At 49.3% G+C, this 26,969-nt stretch overlaps 3 protein-coding genes and 2 long non-coding RNA genes across 5 annotated transcripts; 3 read left to right on the top strand and 2 right to left on the bottom strand.

The window, feature by feature from the left end:
- Positions 1–69: 69 nt before the first annotated feature.
- Positions 70–10,148, top strand: zgc:92313 (uncharacterized protein LOC436869 homolog). Its single transcript, XM_060037195.1, has 6 exons — positions 70–733; positions 1,077–1,189; positions 1,746–1,825; positions 6,170–6,441; positions 8,510–8,679; positions 9,426–10,148. Exons 1-6 carry the CDS (start codon positions 688–690, stop codon positions 9,675–9,677), a joined length of 933 nt encoding a protein of 310 aa, XP_059893178.1. The 5' UTR covers positions 70–687; the 3' UTR covers positions 9,678–10,148.
- Positions 10,147–17,746, bottom strand: mapk7 (mitogen-activated protein kinase 7). Its single transcript, XM_060037174.1, has 7 exons — positions 17,603–17,746; positions 16,847–17,049; positions 16,245–16,410; positions 14,183–15,663; positions 12,521–13,413; positions 10,849–10,982; positions 10,147–10,440 (listed from the first exon to the last, which is right to left on the bottom strand). Exons 2-7 carry the CDS (start codon positions 17,046–17,048, stop codon positions 10,293–10,295), a joined length of 3,024 nt encoding a protein of 1,007 aa, XP_059893157.1. The 5' UTR covers position 17,049; positions 17,603–17,746; the 3' UTR covers positions 10,147–10,292.
- A 446-nt stretch (positions 17,747–18,192) lies between these two features.
- On the top strand, positions 18,193–21,800 carry vkorc1 (vitamin K epoxide reductase complex, subunit 1). The gene is made up of 3 exons (XM_060037200.1): positions 18,193–18,544; positions 20,529–20,638; positions 21,103–21,800. Exons 1-3 carry the CDS (start codon positions 18,357–18,359, stop codon positions 21,312–21,314), a joined length of 510 nt encoding a protein of 169 aa, XP_059893183.1. The 5' UTR covers positions 18,193–18,356; the 3' UTR covers positions 21,315–21,800.
- Positions 21,801–22,174: 374 nt separating this feature from the next.
- Positions 22,175–24,184, top strand: LOC132446750 (uncharacterized). Its single transcript, XR_009522966.1, has 2 exons — positions 22,175–23,948; positions 23,990–24,184. It is a non-coding gene; the product is annotated as an uncharacterized LOC132446750 (long non-coding RNA).
- Positions 23,496–26,056, bottom strand: LOC132446748 (uncharacterized). Its single transcript, XR_009522964.1, has 5 exons — positions 25,814–26,056; positions 25,518–25,606; positions 25,323–25,383; positions 24,833–24,916; positions 23,496–24,486 (listed from the first exon to the last, which is right to left on the bottom strand). It is a non-coding gene; the product is annotated as an uncharacterized LOC132446748 (long non-coding RNA).
- Between the last annotated feature and the right edge of the window lie 913 nt (positions 26,057–26,969).

Here is a 26,969-nt window from a genome sequence, read left to right as displayed (position 1 = left end):
AAAGCGGAATCATTTATGATCCTAAAATGACACGGTTCAGCTCGTCACCTGCGGTTTCATGTTCTTCAGACCACGCCCTGTTTCCTCAAACCACGACCACTTCCTGTAAACCAGTTTACCTGGGGAACTTCTACAACCAAGTTAACACGACACTGACTGGACTCGTTCTGCATGGTTCCACTTTCATCTAGCTGCTTTGTTGTTGTTTTGCAAGAAAAATCTACAAAAGACGTACTTTCTTCAGCTCATCGTAGACCTCAGTCGGTAGGACCACTTTCGAAAGTTCTGCTATCCTACTATGTTTGGAATGTAACAGCGATGAGTATCGAGTCACGGAATTGGTCGACAGAGACTCTCTGGGCGGGACCTGTGCTCTGATTGGCTGCTACTCGACAGGTGAATCGGGATTGAACGTTGCTTTCTGTTCGATTTGCCCCGCGCGTCTACCGAGTTTAGGAGCTTTTCGGAGGAAAATTTGATTCATAACCTTCGATCGAAACGTTTGCAAGCTTATGTTGTTGCGTTTGGACTTGTTGAAGCCGGCGGACGTGGAAGAGACCCCGGGTCAGGAACCCTTTTGAGTCTGGGTAGGTGGAGCCGTCTGGCTCCGAGCGATGCTCGTGTAGGTACTCCAAAGATCAACATCCAACAGATCGACTCAGACCTACGTGACTTATCTCCTGGAACATGAGTCGGACCACAGACGTCCTGTCTGTGTTTTGGTGCTTCACAGGTGAGCGGATCCATTGCGTCCCTTCCTGCCGTAACTGGTGTATTTTAATATTCAACCCTCACATGGTTACTCTGTTCTGGTGACTAATCGGCCCCGTCCACACGAAGCCAATTTTTTGGTGAAGACGAGTAGGTCTTCAAAACCGCACTTTTCTGAAACCATTTTCCCGGGTGGTTTTAAATAAAACCGGACCTATGCGGTTTCGTGTTCGGATTCGTGTGGCCGCCTGATGACGCTATAAATGCTCCGAGACCGGAATCAACGTCAAAATTGCAACTCGGAAGGTGTCCGAGGATTCAGGAACACCATTAATATCAACCGTCTCCTCTCTCCCCCCCTGTAGCCGTCGTGCTGGCCGAAGCCCCCCAGTGCGGGAAGCCCCCCCTGGGGCAGAACAGGGTGGTGGGGGGGATCGACGCCAACGAAGGGGCGTGGCCCTGGCAGGTTGACATCCAGGTAGACAACACGACCACTGTGTGTGTGTGTGTGTGTGTGTGTGTGTGTGTGTGTGTGTGTGTGTGTGTGTGTGTGTGTGTGTGTGTGTGTGTGTGTGTGTGTGTATGTTCAATTGCAACTTCACTTGTATTGTAATTCCCCATGCTGCTGAACGGAATCCCCTCCCTGATTCTAGTCTCTCTCTGTTCTCTCTCTCTGTTCTCTTTATCTGGGCTCTCTCTCACTCTTTCTCTCTTGGCTCTCTCTCTGTGGTCTCTCTCTGCTCTTTCTCTGTGGTCTCTCTCTGCTCTTTCTCTGTGGTCTCTCTCTCTGCTCTTTCTCTGTGGTCTCTCTCTGCTCTTTCTCTGGTCTCTCTGCTCTTTCTCTGTGGTCTCTCTCTCTGCTCTTTCTCTGTGGTCTCTCTCTGCTCTTTCTCTGTGGTCTCTCTCTGCTCTTTCTCTCTGGTCTCTCTGCTCTTTCTCTCTGGTCTTTCTCTTTCTGGTCTCTCTCCCTCTGGTCTCTCTATCTCTGGTCTTTCTCTTTGGTCGCTCTCTCTCTCTCCGGTCTCTGACTCCAGACGCAGTCGGCGGGCCACGTCTGCGGCGGCTCTCTGATCTCTGAGTCCTGGGTTCTGTCCGCAGCTCACTGCTTCCCCAAGTAAGAGCAGAGTTGGCAGGTCGGGCTCGCAGCTGGGCTCCTTGAGAGGACAGAAACACAGCGCTTCCACATTAGGTTTATATATATATATATATATATATATATATATATATATATATATATATATATATATATATATATATATATATATATATATATATATATATATATATATATATATATATATATATATTCAGAGCTCGACTTACCTACAACAAACAAGAATGGGGTCGAAATTAAGTAATATTATTGCAGAAAATGACGGTCAATCACACCCTTGAGTGTAATATGGAGCTTATACCATGGTTACCAACCAAATATATTAACAAAATAAAGTCTTATTGTGGGGAGAAAACAAAATACGTTTTCTTTTTTTTTTATTCCAGGGAAACTTAGTACTTACATGGGCTTTGACTAATGACTGGAAACGTTCCCATCTGTAGACCCAACCAGCATGAAGGTGTAACCTTAGCAACGCCCTAGCAACGTAGGTTATCCTCAGCACCACTTGTAGCCCAATGGAGATGAGGCTTTCTAGAGATCAAGGGATTTACAGTTCTGAATAAATACCAAACATAACTCTTCCCAAATCAGTCTTTTTGCAACAGAGATACTGGCTGAAGTCTTTTTCCCCCTATGGGCATATTATTCAAGTAGGACCTTGAATGTATTTTCAAGTAGTATGGCAATGTTAGGGTTGAATAGATAAGAACTTTATTTCATCCCATGCATGGGAAATTAACTTGTTACAACCGCCCATGGAATCTAAAGTATGCAATAATAAAAGAAAAGCCCAGAGTAATCCTCCAAGTCTGTTAGGGTCACAAATGAGGTCCAAAGGTGTTAACCAATCAGGAGCTAGTGGTATATATAATAACACCGTCAAATCAGATGAGCTCAGCTTCCGAAGAGGCTGTATCAACACACGGTAGGATGTTTGGTTTATGATGTCACTTCCCGGTAGGGCTGAACGATTTGGGGAAATAATAGAATTGCGATTATTTCTTTAAAGGTCCTTATTATTCACTAAACAAGCAATCAATCATTATATAGTATGACCAACACAACATTGGAAGCAGTCAACATATAAACTGCTCTTTCCTTCAGGACAGGCCTTTGTTGAGATGAATTGACGCATTATTTATGTATCTTCTTTATTTAACTATTGAATTGTAAAAGATAAACAAATATACAAATTCGGAATGCGCGATATAAACGATATACGATATAAACGGTCAAAAATGGCTTACGATAGATTAATTTTACTCGCCATAATTCATGTTTATGACGTGACCCGCAAAATATGAAGAGCCACGAGCTGCAACCGGCTTCAACGCATCAGCGTCATCTAAGTAAACATGGTTGAAAGCGAAACGGAGGAGCTGGTGAAAAAGAAAAGTGCAACTTCCATCATTTGGAATTGGTTCGGATTAAAGCGGTCCGACGAGCAACAGCAAGCTATACTCTGTAGAGTGTGTGGGGCAACAATGCTGGCTAAGAGCGGTAACACGACTAACCTGTTCTACCACCTCAAAATGAAACGTGTCACCGAATACCATGAGTGCCAGGCAATGCAGCCAACCCCAAGCTCCAGTCAGAAGAACGCAGGACAGAAAAAACAGGAGGGAACAATTTACAATAGGAAGAGCCCGCGATGGATGGAAATTACAAGGGCCATAATTATTTGCTTTTGTAAGGACATGGTCCCCTTCAAGCGGTAGAGAGCCGCGGCTTTAACGCCATGATCAGAGCTAATGATCCACGATACGAGGTGGATCAATGATATATGTAAGGGATAATGTTGTACAGAACGGCGGTCATTATCGGTAAAATAAGCCCAGACAGACTGAAGGGTATTATTTTCGCAAATGACCGGCGAAGTTCTACACATTATCCCGCTTATTACACGGCTCCTGGCCAAAACGAAAAAATATCTTCACACAGTGTGTCTTTTTACAATTACCATTCGTAGTGTTGATCAGCAGAGAAATAGTCCGCAAATACCTGTGTGCCAGGCACGTCTGTGCGCTCCAAACGTGTGTTCCCCAGCGCAGCTAACATCGTGAATAAAAAAGAGCCGCGATTTTTTATCAAAAGTGACGGCCCTAATCGTAATGTTGCATTTGCGTTGAGATGTAGACTTTGCCTCTGTTCAGTTGTATATAGCCAATGCTATTTTAATGTTGCATTTGTGTTAAGTAATGTTCATTCAATCCTAATCAAGTGTGTGTGTGTGTGTGTGTGTGTGTGTGTGTGTGTGTGTGTGTGTGTGTGTGTGTGTGTGTGTGTGTGTGTGTGTGTGTGTGTGTGTGTGTGTGTGTGTGTGTGTGTGTGTGTGTGTGTGTGTGTGTGTGTGAGAGAGAGACACAGCCAGTGGGGAATCCTTTGTGTTTCCTGTGATAAGGTCTGCATCTTGGAGTCTGGAAGCTGTGAATGGGTGTGTTTGTGGATATGAAGATTATAGATTAAATTAACTAATAATATCTTACAAATTTGTAAACAGAAAAAAGCGTGAAAGACCCCCGAATCGACCGCGCGGTTGCCTTCTGCAAGAAGATTGTGAGTTCCTTTTCACACTCTTGGAATGGAAGAAAGGAGTTGAAGAAAGCCCAGGTAGCGCACAATCTTCGACTCATCACAGAAACACAAACAAGGCGGGGGTCACGCCAGATGATGATCCAGAGGGTGCTTGAACAAGAGAAGGCCCTATCACAGGTACTGAGAGCAAACAGGAAAACCAGGCACCTGGTACCCACTTGGCAAGATACAGATCTCTTGGTATCTGTAAGGAAGACCCTCGGCCCACTGCTGGACGCACTGTCTGGAGCACAGTACGTCAGTGTGTCCTGCATCAAACCGGTTCTCCATCTTTTTAACAACACTGTTCTTGCTGCAGCTGATGACACAGAGCTGACCAAGGACATGAAAAGAATCATCCTAGAGTACTTAAACGAGAATTACTTGGACCCAGAAACGGTTGACCTGCTGGATGTGGCCTCCTTGGTCGACCCACGGTTTAAAGATGCATATATAGCTGATGACCGCCAGGAGTTCATGTAGACCAGAGCGGTGGCAGAAATTCAGTCACTGTTGGAGGTGCAAGCTGCAATTGTCACAGAGCCACACTCAAGCACAGAATTTGCAACTGATGGTGCTGTTGAGAGGCAAGCCAAGCGGGTGAAACGTAGCCTGGGAAGCTTTTTCAAAAAGGCCTCGGATGGCACAGGCCGCTCTTGCTGACAGACAGGCCATCGAAGTGGAGCTAAAAAGTTACCTGCAGACAATGCAGGTTGATGGAGAGACTGACCCACTGGACTGGTGGCAGCTAATTTTCCAAGGTTGGCAAGACTGGCCAAGAAATATCTCTGTATCCCGGCAAGTGCTCCTTCTGAAAGGGCATTTAGCATTGGTGGTAATTTGGTAACATAGTTACATGCCTTCGGTCTCTGTTGAAGCCAGAGACTGTGGACAAGCTTCTTTATTAACAAGACACCACCAGTTTTAATTTCATTAAGTGAAATATATATGTCATTACACACAAGATTTTTTTCTTTGTTAAAGTCTCTGCAGCCCCAACATTATGTTGTATGATTACAGTTTTGCACAATAAATGTTCTCAAAACGACATACCGAGTTTCTTTCTTCTTTTGTTTTATACATTTAGCAGTTTGGCTTTCCTTAGAGTCTATGTAACCTGTTCTGAAATGGTTCTATTATGATTTATATATTGTGATATATATCGTTATCGCAATAGGCTGCAATGTATATCGTAATATGGATTTTAGGCCATATCGCTCATCCCTAATACGAATCTTACTGATCTCCAGTCAGTAACAAATCCGAAATAATCGCAGCCTCGGTTGATTTTGCATATCACGCTCTGTTACATCACGATTTCGGTTTGAATTTGATTAATCGTTCAGCCCTACTCCCCCCCCCCCCCCCCCCAGCATCCACAACGTGGGCCCTACATCATCTACGTGGGGACGTTTGGTCCCCCCCCCCCAACCCTAACCCACCCAGCGTCCACGACGTGGGCAAACATCATCTACGTGGGGACGTTTGGTCCCCCCCCCCCCCCCCCCCAACCCTAACCCACCCAGCGTCCACGACGTGGACCCCTACATCATCTACGTGGGGACGTTTGGTCCTCCCTAACCCTAACCCACCCAGCGTCCACGACGTGGGCAAACATCATCTACGTGGGGACGTTTGGTCCCCCCCCCCCCCCCCCCCAACCCTAACCCACCCAGCGTCCACGACGTGGACCCCTACATCATCTACGTGGGGACGTTTGGTCCTCCCTAACCCTAACCCTACCCCCCCCCCCCCCCCCCCCCCCAGCGTCCATGACTTGGGCCCCTACATCATCTACGTGGGGCGCCACAAGCTGAACGGCTTCAACATGCACCAGGAGTCGCACCGCGTGCGGCGGGTGGTTGTGCCAGAGTCATACGTGGAGCCGCAGCGGGGAAACGACCTGGCGCTGGTGGAGCTCTCCAGACCCGTCTCCTGGTCCGACTACGTCCAGCCCATCTGCGTCCCCGACCAATGGGCGCTGTTCCCAGGGGGACTGGACTGCATGGTGACGGGATGGGGGCACATCCGGGACAATGGTGAGACTGGCAGGACCCTGGGCCTGGTCCTAGACCAACAGATCATAGACCACATCCTAGACCAACAGATCCTAGACCACCACATCCTAGACCACAAGATCATAGACCACCAGATCATAGACCAGTTCCTAGACCACCAGATCAGATCCTAGACCACCAGATCAGATCCTAGTCCACCAGAACATAGACCACATCCTAGACCAGCTGCACATTAAACCTTTTCTCTGAGAACAGGATCATGAATTCTTCGTTTACTTTTTGAAATAATAATTATTATACTTGTGTTTATATTTGCATGTATATTTTATTTTGAGTATTATTCATGAACAACAAAACAAGGACATTTTCGAATCAACATTTTCATTGCCAAATATATAGTCAGGTCCATAAATATTCGGACATCGACACAATTCTGATATTTTTGGCTCTATACACCACCACAATGGATTTGAAATGAAACAAACAAGATGTGCTTTAACGGCAGACTTTCAGCTTTAATTTGAGGATATTAACATCCAAATCAGGTGAACTGTGTAGGAATAACCGTTTGTTCATGTGCCACACACTTTTTTCAAGGGACCAAAAGTAATGGGATAAATTAACTATCATAAATCAAACTTTCACTTTTCTTGGTTGCAAATCCTTTGCAGTCAATTACAGCCTGAAGTCTGGAACGCATAGACATCACCAGACGCTGGGTTTCATCCCCGGTGATGCTCTGCCAGGCCTCTACTGCAACTGTATTCAGTTCCTGCTTGTTCTTGGGTCACTTCCCCTTCAGTTTTGTCTTCAGCAAGTGTAATGCATGCTCAATCGGAATCAGGTCAGGTGATTGACTTGGCCATTGCGTAACATTCCACTTCTTTGCTTTAAAAAAACTCTTCGGTTGCTTTCGCAGTATGCTTCGGGTCATTGTCCATCTGCACTGTGAAGGGCCGTCCAATGAGTTCTGAAACATTTGCCTGAATATGAGCAGATAACATTGCCCGAAACACTTCAGAATTCATCCTGCTGCTTTTGTCAGCAGTCACATCATCAATAAATACAAGGGAACCAGTTCCATTGGCAGCCATACATGCCCACGCCATGACACCACCACCACCAGGCTTCACTGATGAGGTGGTATACTTTGGATCATGAGCAGTTCCTTTCCTTCTCCATACTATTCTCTTCCCATCTGGTACAAGTTGATCTTTGTCTCATCTGTCCATGGGATGTTGTTCCAGAACTGTGAAGGCTCACCAATGGTTTACATCTTGTGGTGAACCCTCTGTATAAACTCTGGTGATTGTTGACTTTGACACGCATACACCTACCTCCTGGAGAGTGTTCTTGATCTGGCCAACTGTTGTGAAGGGTGTTTTCTTCACAAGGGAAAGAATTCTTCGGACATCCACCACAGTTGTTTTCCGTGGTCTTCCGGGTCTTTTGGTGTTGCTGAGCTCACCGGTGCGTTCTTTCGTTTTAAGAATGTTCCAAACAGTTGATTTGACCACACCTAATGTTTTTGCTATCTCTCTGATGGGTTTGTTTAGATTTTTCAGCCTAATGATGGCTTGCTTCACTGATAGTGACCACTCTTTAGATCTCATTGAGAGTTGACAGCAACAGATTCCAACTGCAAATAGCACACTCGAAATGAACTCAACCTTTTATCTGCTCCTTGTAAATGGGATAACGAGGGAATAACACACACCAAGCCATGGAACAGCTGAGCAGCCAATTGTCCCATTACTTTTGGTCTCTTAAAATGTGGGAGGCACATATACAAACTGTTGTAATTCCTACACCGTTCACCTGATTTGGATGTAAATACCCTCAAATTAAAGCTATAAGTCTACAGTTAAAGCACAACTTGTTCGTTTCATTGTGGTGTGGTATAGAGCCACAAAGATTAGAATTGTGTCGATATATTTATATTTATGGACCTGACGCATATATATATATATATATATATATATATATATATATATGCATGTCTCTTAAAACACGCCATTGAAATCAATACATTTGTGTATAACTATTTGTATTTAACACTGACCTTTCACTGCCCCCCCCCGCCCCTCAGTGGCCCTCCCTGGGCTGGGGGTTCTGCAGCAGGTGAGGGTGCCCATCATCTCCTCCCCTTCCTGTCAGCAGCTGTTTGACGTGAACCCAGGTGCCCTCGAGGACCACGTGGAAATCCTCTCGGACGAGCTCTGTGCGGGCTACCCCGAGGGCGGCCGCGACGCCTGCCAGGTAGGGACCCGTCTCTCTGTGGGGGTCTCCTGTGTCTCTCTCTCTGTAGGGCTCTTGTGTGTCTCTGTAGAACTCTTCACTGAAACCTCGTTTGGGAGAACAGGAGATGGAATCTCAACATGATGCATCCGAACGTCGTGCATGTTTTGAAGATTGGAGGAGTTTGGTTGGATCGGAGGTCGCTGCTGCCCCCTGCTGGTCTGAGGGAGTAAAACAAAGACAAGGCGCTCGCTTAAAAGTCCAGCCCTGTGTTCCAATACCAATACTATCATACTATTTAGTCTGCCAGAAAAATATCTAGTATGTCCCAATATAAAGTATGGAAAATTCAGTATGCCAAAAATACCAGGATGTTTGAATACCGGATGAGGTCTCCTGAGTCAGTTTACATAAGAGAGACCGCTCCTGAGTCAGTTTACATAAGAGACCGCTCCTAAGACCGTTTGCATAAAAGAGACCGCTCCTGACTCAGTTTACATGGGGGCGAACGCTCGTGAGTCCATTTAGATAAGAGAGACCGCTCCTGAGTCAATCATTTAAAAAAATATCATAAATGAATAAGCAGCAACCTTTGACCTGGTCAACAACGTGTGTGTGTGTGTGTGTGTGTGTGTGTGTGTGTGTGTGTGTGTGTGTGTGTGTGTGTGTGTGTGTGTGTGTGTGTGTGTGTGTGTGTGTGTGTGTGTGTGTGTGTGTGTGTGTGTGTGTGTGTGTGTGTGTGTGTGTCCGTCCGTCCGTCCCCCCAGGGCGACTCGGGGGGGCCCCTGGTGTGCTCCATGGCCAACGCCACCTGGGTCCAGGCCGGGGTGGTGAGCTTCGGGCTGGGCTGCGCCGCCAAGAACCGGCCGGGGGTCTACGCCAGGGTGTCCTCGTTCTCCGACCTGATCCGCAGCACCGTCCCGGGGATCCGTCTGCACGGCCGGGCCCCCCAGACCCGGACCTGGGGCCCCACTGCGGGGCTCTTCCTGCTCTTCATTGGCCACTCCCTGGTACTCTGAGAACCTTCCGGAGGAGAGGACCCCCCCCCACGTTCTGAGATGAAGCCTTTCTGTTCAAAGTAGATCGAAGCTGGTGATTGATGATTGGCGTCCCGCTGGTGATTTCAGTGTTAATGATAGACAGTGTGCATTGTTCCCCGTCTGAATGTGATGATTAAATCGTGGATTTAAACATGTCTTAATTAAATTGTGCCTTAAGTGCATACAAATCATGTAGATAAAGTCGTCTTTGATATAGAGCTTTACAAATAAAATACGAAATGTGTAAAATAAAGTTTTTTTTTTTTTATTAAAGCAGATTTATTGACCATTTTGGTCACGTTGAGGTGGGTGTTATTCCTTGGTTTTCACACTAGAGGGTCCAAGTACAGTTATACCAATTATGGTAATGAAAAGGCAATATATGATATGGTAATTGTTGTTATTGTAGTAAATAATGTTAAAAATAAATTAAGAACTAACACACGGGTACTGGCGTTTGAATTTATTGAATGAAAAACTAATCAGTAGAAAGATTCACTACTTCCACTATTATTATTAAAAACTGCTGGTAGTTCTGTTTGATCTGTGCTGATTAATACTTTCATGCTAGGTACCCCGTGAAAGGGAGGTGTGTCAGGCATCAGGTGGGATGGAATCAGAGAGGCTCATGGGAGATCCCAGCTGCAGCTCCTGCTGCAAGGATTCGAGGTCAGCCTGGGTCATGCTGTGGACCTCCAGCCAATCGGAGAGCAGAGAGGCCGAAAGGGGGCCGGAGTCGTAGCTGACAGCGGGAAACAACGTTTAAATGTTAAATCAAAAAGGGATTGAGTCGTTTTCTTAAAAATAAATAAACTCACTCATACCCAAAAACAGGTTAATTGGATATTCCACCTCGACTGAGGCCGTGGTCTCATCTTACCCCCCCCACATGGACCTGGCCCCCCTCCATCCCCAACCTCACCTGTACTGCACGTCCTGTATGGCCCCCCCCCCCCCCCCCCCACCACCACCTGTATGGCCCCTTGTGTTGGGTTGTCCACCCTCCCCCCCATGACCGGTCTCCTCACCTGTACGGCCCCTCTGTTTGGACCCCACCCCCCTCACCTGTGCGGCCCCTCCTGTTGCCCGTCCCCTCACCTGTGCGGCCCCTCCTGTTAGACCCCCCCCCACACCTGTGCGGCCCCCTCACCTTTCCCTGGGGTCCGAGTGCTGCAGGTCAGTGAGCGACTGGCTGAGGAGGTCGTCGAGGTCGAAGCCCACGCCGTAGCCGGCGCCGCTGCCTTTGGGGGTGACGGAGAAGACGGGGGGCAGCACGTCCTCCACCTGCAGAACAACCACAGGCGGAGGTGAGCTCCGTCCGCTCGGATGAGTGGAGCTTTCCTCCACCTCTTTATACCGGCCCAGCCCGGCTTGGATTTACATTCCCATTATTCAGCTTTTATCCAAAGCGACTTACAAAAAGTACATTTGTCAGGAGAAAGAGAAACAATATATCGCTGTCGATACAGTAAGGATGTTCATAGAAACCAAGTGCCAAGCACTAACTATTTTAAGGTTAACTCATTCCCCGTAAGCAATAAAGATAGCAAGTTTAAGATGCTACACGATACTCAGTACTATTTATAAGTGCCAGGAGAAGGAACCTTACAACCGGGCTTCCCGCTTCGAGGCGTGTCTTGAACTGATGACGCGCCTGTTTTGAGTCGATGACAACATGCTTTTATTGCCTGTTTGTTTTATTCTACCGTAAAATCGGAATGATTCGTTTACAACACAGTTAACATACACTGGTTGTTTCAGACGGATGGCGACACACACGCCAAGATAAGCACTGAGGAGTTCAATTTGACCTTCAGTATTCCCCATCTTTGCTTCCTAATCTCAACAGTTCCTTGAGAGCCGACTTGAGATTTGTTTTGTTTGCACGTTAGACAATGTTTACACATTTTTCCAACACGAGTGCCACACCATTACCTTGTTTTTAGGAAAAACACACATTGAATATCAACATCAGAGCTCTAATAATGTGAAGTAGGGTCCAATGTCCTTTCTTTAGTATGGATGTGATATGTGTGAAACATTGTCCAATATGTAATCTAATAAATCCCCTCTCAATGAGCGATGGAGATTCGGAAAAAGGGGGAATATTGAACGTCAAACTGATTTCCTCTATCTACCATCGTGGATATCAGTGCGTGCGTCCCACCTAATACACTATATGTCTCTTAAACTAACAAACATATCGATAATACGGTAGGCCATAATATAAAAATAAAAGGGAAACCAAAAGTGTGTCGTTATCACCGACTCAAGAAAAGCGTCACACCTTGAAGCGGAAAGCCCGGTTGTTATAGGAATGCAGCTGGGCCAGTATAGTATAGTGGAAAAACACCACAGAGGTCAAAAAGCTAAGAGAGCGATGTCCCCGATGCTAACCTAGGCTAACCTCACATCCTGCACAGAACGAGACCCTTAAGGGCCGATTATGGTCCCACGTTCACGCAACGCAACGACCACGCAGACGCTTCGACGCAGTCGTGGACCTTTATGGGTCCGCGTCGGCTTTTAGTAAACGGACCAATCACAGCCCTCGCTGCTGCGTCGCCACGACGGAAGGTTACAATTTTTGGGCGGCGCACGTCCGGCCCTTGCGGCGGACGCAAGGAGGGTCCGCAAGGACGTAAGGGGTCCGTGACCCCCTTGCGCTGCGTGGACGTTGGACCATAATCAACCCTTTAGCGACCAAGGTAACAAAACCTCACTTAGCTTTCAGTTAGTTAGCTTAGTGTGCTAGGTGTGCGTAGGCACGCCACAAAGCACTGGGCGTGACCCGCGATCCCCATGACCCCTGCGACCCCTACCTGGGACTTGGAGAGCTGCAGTGTGACCGTGTGGATGTCCGGGACTCCGCTGAAGCCCAGGCTGTCTGTCGGGGGCCCAGGCTTGTCCTCCTGGGATAGGGCCAGCTTCTCCAGGGCCGGCGGGGGCTGGGCCAGGGGCCGCAGGAAGTGGGGGGGGAGGCCGTTTGGCAGGCCGCCGGGGGCCTTATTCAGGAACCTGTCCAGGGGGTGGAGGTGGGGGAAGAGGTGGGCGTGGGGGTGGGGGTGGAGGAGCGATGGGAGAGGAGGAGCAGCCTGGGGGAGGGGCGGGGTGTGCGGCTGGCTGCTCCACCTCCCCATGCAGCTCAGCGTTCCTCCTCCCACCTCCTCCGCCGGCCGCAGCGTCTCTCCTGCTCCTGCTTTGACCTCGCCGTTGACCGCGGCGGCGGCGGCGGCGGTAACCTCTGGCCGCGCGGACACAGGTTGGGTTGGTTTGCCGTGGGCGGGGGGGAAGAGGAGGGGGACCGGGCGATGTCCCGCGGGCCGGAACACCAGCTGGGGCTTCAGTACCGGCTCCTGCTCCGCCGTCTTCACCCCCCCCGCGTGGTGCCAGTGCGGCGACGGCCCGGGACACGACGGCTCCGGTTTGTCCCCGGAGCAGTCCATCATCTTCTTCCAGCGCTCCAATAGGCTCTTGTCGTTGTCGCTCAGCATGACGCCGCCCAGGGAGTCGCCGTGCCGGCCCTCCCTCCTCTCCTTCTCCTTCGTCTTCCTCTCCCGCTCCCGGGCGCGCTCCTGCCGCTTCCTCCGCTTCTCCTCGCGCTCCCGCTGGCGCTCCTGGGCGGTGACGGGCCGCCGGCTGTCCTGCAGGGAGGAGAGGGAGCAGGAGGACAGGGCACCGCCGCCGCCGTCGCCCCCCCCGGCACCTCCGCCGTCTGGAAGAGACCACAGGAGCTGAGCGCCGCCGCCGACGGATAGTGACTACGGCTAGTTAGCGCCAACTACTGCTAGTTAGCGCCAACTACGGCTAGCTTAAACAAACTACGGCTAGCTTAAACAAACCATGGCTAGATAGCGCCAACTACGGCTAGTTAGCGCCGACTACGGCTAGTTGAAACCGACTACGGCTAGTTGAAACCGACTACGGCTAGTTAGCGCCAACTACGGCTAATTTAAACCAACTACGGCTAGCTGATGCAACTATCGCTATTGACTACTAGTTATGATCTTAATATTTAATAGTTGCTTATTATCACAAGTTATTGCTAGTTACCGCTATTAAATGCTAGTTTTGGCTAGTTGTCACTGGTTTTACCAGTCCTGTGGTAATTAGCGTCCGTTACAAGCTAACACAGATTATATGGAATAATTATCGTCCAGTTAGTTAATATCAATTCATAGAGAAAGTCCCGGGGATAACTGGGTTGATTAATTCTGGGGTTTAATTCTGAGACCAAATTCTGCCAAAATACCTCAAGGTGATTAAAGATAAATACAGTCGGTCAGAGTCCAAAACGGTACTTTTAAATGTTTGTCTTATTAACCTGCCAGAGTGAAAGAATCTACAAGCAAAGCATCATATCAAACCATCCATTGCCAAAAGGGTAAATCTGTGGCTCATTGGACGGTGAAGGGGTGACTCTGCAACTGAATAACTTTTGGTCACTTGACTAAACGCGACCTTGGACCCCGAGACTCCTTTACCGGTGCGGGCCTTGTTCCTGAGGGCCGACTTCAGCAGGGCCGCCTTCAGCGCTGCTTTGGTGTCCTCCGAGATCGCCCCGTCCTTCCGGGGCCCCTCTCCCACCGGGGCCCGGTCCGGCTTGGCCAGGGACTGGGAGAGGGCCTGGGAGAGGGACTGGGCCTGGATCTCCGAGAGGGAGAGGGCGGGGCCGGCGGTCTGCGTCGACGGAGCGGCGGGGGGCCCAGACGAGGAGGGGGGTTGTGGGGGGGCCCGGGGGTCCGCCAGCACCTCCTCCTCCTGCGCCTTCTGCTGCTGCTGCTGCTGCTGCTGCGGCTTTGGGAAGCCCCCCATGGCGTCGGGGCGGTCCTGGCTGCAGACGGGCGAGGTCAGGTCTATGGTCTCCGTCTGGCCAGCGTCCGAGTTGGCGCTGGGCATGTCCACGTCCAGGGGACAGACCAGGGGCTTGGTGAGGGGGGGCAGCCGGCCCGGGGCCAGGGAGGGGTGGTGCGGCCGGCTCCCCCCCTCATGCAGAGACTGCCCTGGCTCCTCCTCCATCACCTGCTGCGAGCTCTGGGAGAACCGCGCCAGCGCCGTCAGGTTGATGGACGAGGTCCCCAAGAGACAAGGGATACCTCCCCCACCCCCACCTCCATCCCCACCTCCACCTCCACCGACTTTGGCCCTGGCCAGGGGCCTGAACTGCAGCCTCTGTCGGTTCCCCTGCTTCTTCCGGTGGAAGTCCTGGATCTCGATCAGGATCGACTCCTTGATCTGCTCCTTGTTGGTGGGGATCTTGTCGAACTCAAAGTTGAAGGCCGGCACGCAGACGGGCTCGTCGTCGGGGTCGTGGTACTTGGAGAGGTACGGGTGCTCCAGCGCCTGCGTCACCGTGATGCGCTCGCGGGGGTCGAACCTCAGCATGGCTCCCAGGAGGTCCACCGCCTCGGGCTCCGTCTGGGGGAACAGCTTGGTCAGGGGCACCGGGGCCCGCGAGGGGAGGCTCTGGATGTAGGAGCGGACGCGTTCGGCGCCGATGGCCCCTATCAGCCCCAGGGGCGGGGTCCCGAGCACCGCCAGGATGAGCTGCAGCTGGTGGACGTAGTGCTTCCCGGGGAACAGCTGCTTGCGGCCCAGCATCTCGGCGAAGATGCAGCCCACCGACCACAGGTCGATGGCCAGGCTGTAGTGGTGCAGCGACAGCATGAGCTCCGGCGCGCGGTACCAGCGCGTGGCCACGTACTCCGTCATGAAGGAGTGCGACTCCTCGGGGTGGGAGCTGAGGCCGCGGGCCATGCCGAAGTCCCCGATCTTCAGCTCGCAGTTCTCGTTGACCAGCAGGTTGGAGGGCTTGAGGTCGCGGTGGATGACGTTGGCCGAGTGCACGTACTTCAGCCCCCGCAGCAGCTGGTACAGGAAGTAGCGCGTGTGCTCGGGCGTCAGCGGCTGGCCCGAGTGGATGATCTGGTGGAGGTCGCTCTCCATCAGGTCCAGCACCACATATCTGATGGGTGGAGAGAGCAGTGAACGCCACGGGGGAACCTCTGGGACTCATGAGGAATGAATCACCTAATGTGAAAGACTGATTCCAGTCAGTCGATCAGCCTTTTACTCTGTTAATAATAATAATTGATCGGTTTTTACAGTGCTTTTTTCTAAACGCTCAAAGACGCTTTACAAAATTGAATACATACAGACAGTACAGACACTCAAACAAAAGGAAAATAAACAACACCACAATATAGCTCTGTGAACATGCTACGCTCCGGAACAGGCTAGCCTAATGCTAGCCTCCAGGACAGGCCAGCCTCCTGAACATGCTAGCCTCTTAAACAGGCTAGCCTTGGCACTGTGAGCTGTGAGCTCAATGTTACGACACTCTTATCAACAACAACAGACAGTGAATGATTTCCTCTGCCATTAAGTAACAGATGGCGTGAGTGCATCTTGCTCAAGGAAGCCTACAGGCTGTGGGAGTTGGTGGTCATCGAACTCAAAACCTTTCAGCTCGGAGTCCTACACCCTAACCACCGGACTATCCTGAACCCCCCCTGTTAGAGGACATGAGTGGAGCGGTACACATACACCGATTTGAAGGCTGAGTGCGGCAGGTTGGGCTGCAGGATGTCCTTGATGGCGATGATGTTGTCGTGTTTGAAGTGCTTGAGGATCTTCAGCTCTCTCAGGGTGCGCTTGGCGTTGGTGAGCACCTCGAACACGTTGGAGATCTTCTTGATCGCCACCTTCTGGCCTGTGGGACAAACAGAAATCAACGTTGATGGTTTGGAGAATGATCTCACATCTTTCAAAATACGAGCACTCTTATCCTTAAAGGGCTCATGTCTTAACACCAGGTGTGGGTGTGATTAGCTGATACAAGCCGTTTGGCACAGGCGAGGAAAGATTTTCATAGTGGCATCACAAGTGGGCGTGTCCACCTAGATGTGTGCTGGATAGATCAGTTTCCAGCCTACCCAGTGGACTGTAGCAAACGTTGCTCATCTATCCTTCATATATCTGAACGGCCACTTGCAATGTCCCTATGAAAATCATTCCTTCCTTTTGCTAAACAGCTTGTACCAGCTAATCACACCCACACATGGTGGCAAGACAGAAGCCCTTTAAAATAGGAGAACAACACATGAATCATACATGTTGATATATATATGATATAGATCAAGAGTTACCGTTGTCCCGTCTCCGCGCCGACGACACCACGCCGTATGCCCCCGTGCCGATGGTCTCGATGATGTCATACTCCTCGCCGACCTCAAAGGTCACGTCCAGCGAGTGGGCCTTCAGCAGGGCCAGGTTCTTCTCCGTCGTGCTGCCGTCCCTCGCCGACCTCAGGCCGTCGGCCGCCGGTCCCAGCAGCTCCTGAGACGCCATGCTGGGGGAGGCATAGGGGCGACTTCATCAGAACATCTTCACCTCAGGATACAAAGTTTACAATCACAACAGACGTATAACAGCACTGGTGTGTGTTGGACTGGAGTCGAAACACAATAATGCATAGAGCAACGGACAGAACAGGCTGACAGACAGACAGAGGCAGGCTGACAGACACGGGTAAGGAGGACAAACAAACGTCTTGTCAAACTGTCAAACTGACAGACCAGCGGCGGCTGAGATCAGTAAAGGACAGCCATAACAAAGCGGTGCAGTTTATCCTTATAATAAATATATATATATAGAATGTAATAATCATAGACACTACGCCAGCTCCCTGCCAATGTAAAGCCCCTCGCTGCAAGACAAATCATGATTAACCTTCTAGTTTACAATGATCATTATTATAGCCCGTCCTGTGGACCCTGAATACAATACCACTTAATATTCTGCCAGGGGCGTCGGCTGTTACCTGGTCACCATCAAGGTACAGCGATAAACATGACTCTCAGTCACAGAGTCAGAGACACAGACATCAACTCTCGTATATTTACCTTTACGTGTGGATCCCTAACGCCCGCGTAGTTTTATTCCCATGGAGGCATGGCGAGGATTTGTTTTAGCGACGGCGACTTCCACGTCTGGTTCCGGGCTGTCTTTGGAGTGACGTCATTTTCGCCCAACAGGGCGCTGCACCTTCGGCGAGACGGGCCAATAGGAGCATGCTGCACCGAGAGAGGGGCGGGACGGACCAATAGGAGGCGGCTGAGAGGGGCGTGTGTGTAGTCAATGTTTATTTTATTTCCAGACTGAGAGAAGCCTAAGAAACATAAAGGGCAAATAGACTATTAGTAGAATAAATATAATATTACTTAGAAATGTATCCTTTTAATTTTTTAACTATTATAATAATAATAATAATAATAATAAGAAGAAGAAAAATAATTATTATTATTATTGCTATTTATAATGATTTTTAATAATAATTTTGGTAGTAGTATTAGTAATCGTCTTGTTAGTGCAGACAACCTCATAAGTAAACAGGTCAAAGTCCTGACCTGATCCCATCCAACACAGTGAGGACAACATCTGGATCGGCCAGCCAATGAAAACCAGCGGGCTCCGGCCAATCACACGTCTTAATTCTCCTTTTAACACACGCCACGTACATGTTTTGGGGGTGTTTCACCATCGAAACGCCAAACCAGTTTCTGTTGATTAAGAATCCATCCAGCTGCTGTATCGCGTTATACTGGGGACCATCAAGCGCAACTGAAACCATCAGGTCGCAGAAAGTAACGGGACGTCATGGGACAGGGTAGTGGTGGAGGAGTACCGACATGGGAACGGAAAGCGCGATGCTTTCTGTGCGTCTTTGGAATCTTGTTGTCGGTTTACGCGCTGCACGTGGAACTATCGAAGGAGAGCAACCCGGACTACCGAGCGGTGTGCGACCTGGGAGAGTCGGTCAGCTGCTCCAAGGTTTTCACCTCCAGGTACGGGTCTCCCTGTCCCATGACTAATTCCCCCACCACACTCAGCCCCCCCGGCACTGCCACGTCCAACAAGGACCTGTCCTGGAGACATAAAGTCTGTTAGAGCAGCAGACGTGCACGGCCACAGGTCTACAGGCCAACCGTAGATCGATTCCTGCCACTGTGGAGCTCAGCTGTTGTGTAAATGCCAATTTCCATCAGTTGTATTATTTTTGTTCCAATGGAAAACTTCACCATTCTGAAGTGTACTAGTGTTCTACTGCTACTGTAAACAGTCCATGTGCTGGTTGGGTGGAGTCCTTCATGATGGAGGCTGCTCTGCCCTTGCGTCTGGTGATGTAGATGGTTGACAGAGATGGCAAACTGCAGATGATTCGCTGGGCGGAGTTGACCACCCGCTGTAGTGCCTGCTTCTCTGCCGCTGTGCAGCTACAATACCACACAGTGATACAGGAAGCGAGGATACTCTCCACCACTGACCTATAGAAGGATTCGAGTATGGCTGTGGACATGCCTGCCCCCTTCAACTTCCTTAGGAAGCAGAGCCGTTGATGGGCCTTCTTGATGGCGTGCACGGTGTTCCCCCGCCAGGTGAGCGTGTTGGTAAGGTGCAGGCCAAGGTATTTGAATGTGTGAAGTGAACCCTCTCCAGTCCACAGCTGCGTTGTCAACGTAGAGGGGGGGGAGGGCTAAGGGCCCTTCCTGCGGAAGTCCACAATCAACTCCTTCGTCTTCTTTATGTTCAGGATCACGTTGTTTTCCCCGCACCATAGTTCCAGTCCCCTCCTCACCCCCTGCCTGTAAGCCGTCTCATCCCCATTGCTGATAGGTCCCATCACGGCTGTGTCATCTGCAAACTTAACTGACATTACTGTCGTAGTGTGCTCTAGCAGTCGGGAGTAAGCAGTGTGTACAGTAGAGGGCTGGGCACACAGTCCTGGGAACTGCCAGTGTTGAGGATGGTGGTTGAGGATGTGAGGTTATTAATCCTTACAGACTGAGGTCTGTGGGACAGGAAATCAAGTATCCAATTGCAGATTGATGGAGCGAGACCGAGTGCAGACAGCTTGTTGACCAGTGTCTGTGGGGTGATTGTATTAAAAGCAGAACTAAAATCAAGAAAAAGTAGTCTCACATAGGAATTGCTAGTCTCCAGATGGGTGAAGGCTTGGTGGATAACGGCTGAAACTGCATCAGCAGTCGAACGGTTCTGCCTGTAAGCGTACTGGTGACAGTCGGATGTGATGTCCATGGTGTTCTTGATATGTGACATTACCACCCTCTGATTCGGGTGAGAGCAACAGGTCTATAGTCATTGAGACAGGTGACCGTCTGGACTTTTGATACCCGAATGATGGTGGATGTCTTAAGACATGTTGGTACAGTTGGCCGGTTCCAGGGAGGTGTTAAAGATGTCACACATGACCCCTGAGAGTTGGCATGCACAGTCCTTTAGGACACGACCCGGAATACCGTCAGGTCCAGCTGCTTTGCGTGGATTTATTTTCTGTAGAGTGCAACCTCCCTCTCTGATACTCAGTGCGTAGCCCCCCCCTGGCGAGGATATAAGCTTGGTGGTAGGGGAGTTATTGGAGGCCTGGTATTGGTATGTAACAATCACTCTGATTGGTATGTAAAAATAATTCTGACTGGCTTAGGATAAAACCAATGATGCATAGTGAATCAGCAGCGTTAGGACAGTTAAGTTTGTTTAGATATCAAAATTTGGCTCAGGCAATTATGTTATGAGGCTAACGATATAAATTATGTTACGAGGCTGACGATATGCAAGTGCAGACATACAAAGGCTGAGGAGTAACAGGACTCCCAGTAAAATCCCCTGGTACTCCCAGTACCAGCCCTGGTACTGGGATAACCCAGCCTTTTCCCAGTAGGAAGGGACGGAGAAGGCCGGGCAGGATGTAGCCTGCCCGGCTGCTGTTGGTGGATCTCTTCACAACTGCCGTTGTTGGTTCTCTTCCAGATGGGGTCGTGGGTTCGGACTGGTCCAGTTCCTCGTGGCTGAAGACCACTTCCTGAATCAGCCCAACAGCATTCTGGGAATCATCTTCTATACACTCCAGCTCAGCCTCGGTGAGAACCGCTGTTCAACTCTTGATAGAATGTTCTGGACGTCAATACTAGAATAGTTAGAAAATAGCTTATACCAAACTTGACTTTTAAATATTATCTGCGTAACGTGGGCAGTACTTTAGAACTTGTGTTTTATTCAAATGCACAATATTACAGGTTTAAATAAACTGGATATCAGCTTATGGGTGTGACTTGGTTTGCTTCTCGATGGCAGCCGCTGCGAGTAACGTTACCGCTAGTGAGGAGCACATTGTTTCTGATTTGTTATCTACGCCATTTTCTCTTATTTTACATTAGTAAAATAAAATACACATAAAAGGATATATTATATACAATAAAGTACAGTAAAAGTGTGTCCATCCCAGACAGTAGACTAGAAGAAACCCCCATTTAGAATGCAGGACTGCCTCCTTCTCATTGGTTATCCGTCTGAACAATCCCACGTGGGCGTCCCTCCTCACCAGGTCTGTCGGTGTCCCCTCGGGCGGCCATGCTGCTGGTGCTGTCCTCCTGGGTGTCTCTCGCCGGCTCCCTGTACCTGGCCTCTATCCTGCTCTTCGTGCTGGAGGACCTGTGCCTGGTGTGCATATCGACCTACGTCGTCAACCTGGTCCTGATGCTGGTCAACCTGAAGAGGAGATCAGGCCTGGCTGTGGCGAGGGAGAAGGCTGAGTAGATCTTTTCACCTGGGCCTGCTCCTCAGTCACCTGAAGAGGAGGCCAGGCCGGGTCCAGGAGAAGGCGGAGTGGGAAGTCTCCATCGCCTGTGCTGTCTTTGGCAGCCTTTGTCGTTGGCTCTTTGGAAGGAGAAAAAGTTCTGATAGTCAATCCACCTTCAATTTTTTTTTATTGCAACCGACGCCTTTACATCCATTACGTCCTGTAATTTATTTTAACTTTTTTTTTTTCTCCGAAAGAAAACCAGGAATTATCACAGACCTCCAGTAGGGGGCGCCAGGACTTTAAAATCACAAGGATTCGCAGAATGGCCCTGCACATGTTAGTAAACATTTACAATTTAATTCCTCTCACTGAGAATGTGCAAATCTATTTGGTCAGTGTGTGTCCTAATTGATTACACACATGAGTGATATCATAGAACAATTATAGATATTGAAGACCAGTGACTACAAACAGTATTAAAATGACATCGTAAAAAAAGTGTTATAGTCATCATATCCCTTATTTTCCGTATAGGTATATTCAGTATTTTAACTTATCCTGGAAATGATCGTAAATTAAACTCCCAGCACCACACCAAAAGGAGGAGGCCAATCAGTGCTCAAAATATTAGGTCTATAAAGTTTTAATCCTTTCCTTATAGACTTCGTCTCATTTCCACATGGTAAGAGACAACATCAAGAAAGCAATACAGGTTTATAATATTGGGATGTTTTATGTACTATAAATCAAGAAGGTTACATATCATTATATAATCTGATATTTGGAGCCATTTACAGGGACGCGGGAAGTCAGTCCGAGTGGGGGGTGCTGAGAGAGTCTATATAATGCCGTCATAATAAATGCTGCTCAACATCCAATGTTTACAGAGACGAGATGACGGGTGACGTCACATTTAGGGCTCCGCTCTGATAAACACTTACTGGTGTGTAAAAATACTAACTCTGCCAACTAGCCACTGTTATTCGAAAACGTTAGCAAGTAAACAATGTGGAAATTAGAGTCAACTCGGCTGATACTGTGCTGAATTGCACACACTAACAACATGCCGACAAGCTGTTGCGGTCCGGGATTATACGCAGCGTTATAACAAGGATTCAGGAGGTTATTTCTAAAGGTTTACAAAGGAAAGTGACAGTAAACGAAAGCCTTCATTTTCATCCAGACTTACGAGTTGTCTGATATGAGGAAGGTGACGATTTCTCCGTCAAGTGAACCGTCCGTCAGTCTTTGCTCTTTTTTTGCCAACCAGTTTACGTGCGGGATTCCAGAATCAGAACGATAACATTCAACGTGTCTATTAATATGGCCAGCAACATTTTACACCAGTTTTAGAATGTTTTGCACTACAACAGATGTTGAACACCAACATGCTTGTGTAAAATCAGCATAGTAGGCCTACCATATTGAGCTATGGACAGGTCACAGGGAATGCAGGAATTGGATGTCCGGCTGGTGTTTTGATCGCGAAGTTTTGCCTTCTTGGTGCCAAAAAATCGGAAAATACTTATTTTCTGCGACACATTGCACTTGAAACAAGCTTGACTTTTCGAATTTTCCCGTCGCGCACACAGCATTGTTCTGCGTTGTGCATCACTACGTCAGCCTACACAGACAATGTCCTAAATAAAATGAAATGCTAATAAATATAACAAAAAGGTTGGATGTCAATAATTTCATGAATAATCATGTTGCATGATAAAATTCTACAAAAAAAAAATTATTGATTCGTTCAGAAAACGTTCTCACTTGCAGTTACAGCCAGGGGGGTGCTGCAGCACCCTAAGCACCCCCACTTCCCGCGTCCCTGGCCATTTACAAATAAATTACATGACTTGTAATCCTTATCCAAAACCATAAAATGAGGTGGTCAATGATCACTATTGGGATCAAAAGTGATCACCCTATGGAGGCTGAGAAAAAAAAGTTTCCATTTAGGACTCACTTGAAACACCAGTTGTGTAATACACAGGAACGCAACACATGAAAATGGCAACTGAATTTCACTCTCCAACCATTCTCTAAAGAGACGTTGACAGGCCCAGAGAGCCTGGAGCTCATAGGCCAACATACACAGTCTGCTTCATGAAGTGTCAGATTATCATCGTCAGACAATAGACATCATTGAAACGGCTCCGTTGGTTCGATTCCACATCGAAAAAGCAAACTAAACAAAATTGGTAGAAAGCATGTTTATTGATGTCGCACACAATTGTTCAAATATCATCCAAAGCATTTCAAGCCCTCAAATTAAACTCAAAAACCAAGATGACTGAAACAAAGCCATTATGAAATATAGTGGAGTGACCCAGGGACAAGAAAAGACTGGTTTGGGATGGTTCACTTTTTATTTATTTTTTAAACCTGTTTAGGCAAGCGGGTTTAGGTTTCATGCAAGCGGGTTTAGGTTTCATGCAAGCGGGTTTAGGTTTCATGCAAGCGGGTTTAGGTTTCATGCAAGCGGGTTTAGGTTTCATGCAAGCGGGTTTAGGTTTCATGCAAGCGGGTTTAGGCAAGCGGGTTTAGGTTTCATGCAAGCGGGTTTAGGTTTAGGCAAGCGGGTTTAGGTTTCATGCAAGCGGGTTTAGGCAAGCGGGTTTAGGTTTCAGGCAAGCGGGTTTAGGCAAGCGGTTTAGGCAAGCGGGTTTAGGTTTCATGCAAGCGAGTTTAGACAAGTGAGTTTAGGCAAGCGAGTTTAGGTTTCATGCAAGCAATTTTAGGCATTAGGAAAGCGAGTTTAGGCATTAGGCAAGTGAGTTTCGGTTTTGTGTAAGCGAGTTTAGGCAAACGAGTTTAGGCAGGAGAGTTTAGATAATCGGTAAGCGAGTGAAGTTACTGCATCTTTGCTTCCAGCCTCGTCCCTCTAGTCGCTCCCTAAAAGAGGGTTCCCAGCTTTGTCAGAAATACAACCGCTGGGATCATAGATATGGGGTACAGAAATAAAATGACAAATCAAAGATTAATTCAAACATTCTTCCCCCAAAACATGTTATGACAATTTTGTCTGTTTTAAAAGTTAACAGCAAAGTGATATCAGTGCGTGTAGTATTGGCATAGATGGAGCTCTGAGGTAATGTTGGGTGTAGATCGATGTGCAGGTGTAGCCAGGGATCCTCAGGGTAGATGGAAGCAGGCCACTGGACCACAGGTGTAAATCAACTCTTCACACTGAAGCAAATTGATGCGAAAAGTAAAGTCAGTTTCATGGGCATTCAAATGCAGTCACAGCCCCATCTGGTGTCAAACACAGGTCATTATTTAGTAATTTGGCATTTGATTTTATAGACTTAAATTAGCAAAAAAAATTATTAATTGCTGCAACAGTCCTAATGCTGGATTACCAAGCTTCTAAAAATGTCTATAGGAACCTCCAGTTGCATTCAAGTTACTGCATCTAATTAAACACTCTTTAAGCACACACTAGTCAGTGGAGATGTTCCCAGAAGATTTGTCTTCAGACCAGGAGGGATTATACAATAGCCGTTTAATAGTAAATATTAACCAGCGTTCTTACCTGGGTCTCTGCACCACCACACCCAGTTGCTGCACATCGGATCTCCCTCAGTCGCCTGAAGGAGAAGTCAGGAACTTCTTGATCCTAACACATGAAAGGTAAAGATGAATCAAAGCTAAATATAGAAAGGACGAAAACAAGTCTGGCAGTTTTTCCAAAAACATCGTCCAACATGGGGTTCAGCGATATTTAGTCTTTAAAACGTTGAGGTTTATGATCAAACCATCAAACACAAGGCTGCTACGCCCTCACCGGCCACCAGGTGGAAGAACAGTTTTGATCAGAAGGAGCTTGTCAAAAGATGCGCTTGAGCGCCTTCAGTCATTGGCTCGTAATCAAGTAAATCCCATTGATGGCTGAAGTCAGATCTTATTCTCTAGAAAGTTTGTTACGGAAGAAGCCCTCGTATCAAAGCAACATACCCGCCAACCAAAACTGACCTTGTTGAATAAATGCAACGGTCATCAAGATGGTGAATCCAGTATCTTACCTGTTCCACAGAGAGTCTCTAGTCGGCTGCGCTGCAGGCCTTAGGTCCGTCCTCTGCTCCTCTGTGTATAAAGAACCAGTCAGTCATCAAGCTGCTTGGTGTCTTCAAAGAGTCTGAGGTTTGACCGCCTGCACCATGATGATGTTGAGGATAGAGCCTCAGAACTATAAACACATCAGATATAGATTTATGTACCTTCTCCGGAGAGATGAGAGGAAGGGGGGGGGGGGGTTTGGTCATCAGCCCCTGAGCAGTGATCTTCATCCCCAGTGACTCCTTCAATCCTGGTGGAGCGAACACTGTTACCATCAGCAGAAATCCCAGCTACTCAGTGTACTCACTACCAAGTGATAAAACCAAGTTACTTAACATTAGTTTAGGTTAAACATTAGACTTAAAAATAAGTTATTTTCCCCAAATGGCGACCACCTGTTCCTGGCTGCGCTCTTTGATTTTCTAGTTGATCAGAAAGACCTGGAGAAAGGGTTTACCTTCCATGGATGAGGAGCTGGTTGGTCTCTCTACATGAGCCGACCTCCTCCTCCGGGACCTCCAGGGGACCTCCAGGTGGCCGGGTCTGCCGCCTCCAGGGGGGGACCGCCGCCGCGTCACCTCATTTCTTCTAAAAGGTGAAACACACTTTCAATTTGCACACCGGAAAAACCTCCCCGTTCATGATACACTGAAGAAGAGTTTAACTTTACTGTACGAGGAGCCGCCGCCGCCGCCGCCAGGACGCCCGCCGCCGCCGCCGCCGCCAGGACGCCCGCCGCCGCCGCCGCCAGGACGCCCGCCGCCGCCGCCCGCCGCCGCCGCCCGCCGCCGCCGCCGCCAGGACGCCCGCCGCCGCCGCCGCCTCCAGGACGCCCGCCTCCAGGGGACCGCCGCCGCGTCACCTCATTTCTTCTAAAAGGTGAAACACACTACATTTGCACACCGGACAATCCTCCCCGTTCATGATACACTGAAGAAGAGTTTAACTTTACTATACGAGGAGCCGCCGCCTCCAGGACTGCCGCCGCCGCCTCCAGGACGCCCGCCTCCGCCGCCTCCAGGACGCCCGCCTCCGCCGCCTCCAGGACGCCCGCCGCCGCCGCCTCCAGGACGCCCGCCGCCGCCGCCTCCAGGACGCCCGCCTCCGCCACCTCCAGGACGCCCGCCTCCGCCGCCGCCAGGACGCCCGCCGCCGCCAGGACGCCCGCCGCCGCCAGGACTGCCGCCGCCGCCGCCGCCAGGACTGCCGCCGCCGCCGCCGCCAGGACTGCCGCCGCCGCCGCCGCCAGGACTGCCGCCGCCGCCGCCGCCAGGACTGCCGCCGCCGCCGCCGCCGCCGCCGCCGCCGCCGCCGCCAGGACGCCCCCCGCCGCCGCCGCCTCCAGGACGCCCGCCGCCGCCGCCGCCTCCAGGACGCCCGCCGCCGCCGCCGCCTCCAGGACGCCCGCCGCCGCCTCCAGGACGCCCGCCTCCAGGGGACTGCCGCCGCGTCACCTCATTTCTTCTAAAAGGTGAAACACACTTTACATTTGCACACCGGACAATCCTCCCCGTTCATGATACACTGAAGAAGAGTTTAACTTTACTGTATGAGGAGCCGCCGCCTCCAGGACTGCCGCCGCCGCCTCCAGGACGCCCGCCGCCGCCTCCAGG

The sequence above is a fragment of the Gadus macrocephalus genome, chromosome 18 (genome assembly GCF_031168955.1).
Source record: "Gadus macrocephalus chromosome 18, ASM3116895v1".
In the NCBI taxonomy this organism is placed as follows: domain Eukaryota; kingdom Metazoa; phylum Chordata; class Actinopteri; order Gadiformes; family Gadidae; genus Gadus; species Gadus macrocephalus.
This window is presented reverse-complemented; position numbering and strand designations above follow the sequence as displayed.

Excerpts from the sequence above, each read along its gene's own strand:
- zgc:92313 (XM_060037195.1), top strand. The coding sequence starts at position 688 with ATGAGTCGGACCACAGACGTCCTGTCTGTGTTTTGGTGCTTCACAG. Across the intron at positions 1,826-6,169 it reads GCAGCTCACTGCTTCCCCAA|CGTCCATGACTTGGGCCCCT; the intron begins GTAAGAGCAGAG and ends CCCCCCCCCCAG. Across the intron at positions 8,680-9,425 it reads GCGGCCGCGACGCCTGCCAG|GGCGACTCGGGGGGGCCCCT; the intron begins GTAGGGACCCGT and ends CCGTCCCCCCAG.
- vkorc1 (XM_060037200.1), top strand. The coding sequence starts at position 18,357 with ATGGGACAGGGTAGTGGTGGAGGAGTACCGACATGGGAACGGAAAGCG. Across the intron at positions 18,545-20,528 it reads TCCAAGGTTTTCACCTCCAG|ATGGGGTCGTGGGTTCGGAC; the intron begins GTACGGGTCTCC and ends GTTCTCTTCCAG. Across the intron at positions 20,639-21,102 it reads TACACTCCAGCTCAGCCTCG|GTCTGTCGGTGTCCCCTCGG; the intron begins GTGAGAACCGCT and ends CCTCCTCACCAG.
- mapk7 (XM_060037174.1), bottom strand. The coding sequence starts at position 17,048 with ATGGCGTCTCAGGAGCTGCTGGGACCGGCGGCCGACGGCCTGAGGTCG. Across the intron at positions 10,983-12,520 it reads TGCAGCTCTCCAAGTCCCAG|GTGGAGGACGTGCTGCCCCC; the intron begins GTAGGGGTCGCA and ends GTTGTTCTGCAG. Across the intron at positions 10,441-10,848 it reads CACTCGGACCCCAGGGAAAG|CTACGACTCCGGCCCCCTTT; the intron begins GTGAGGGGGCCG and ends TCCCGCTGTCAG.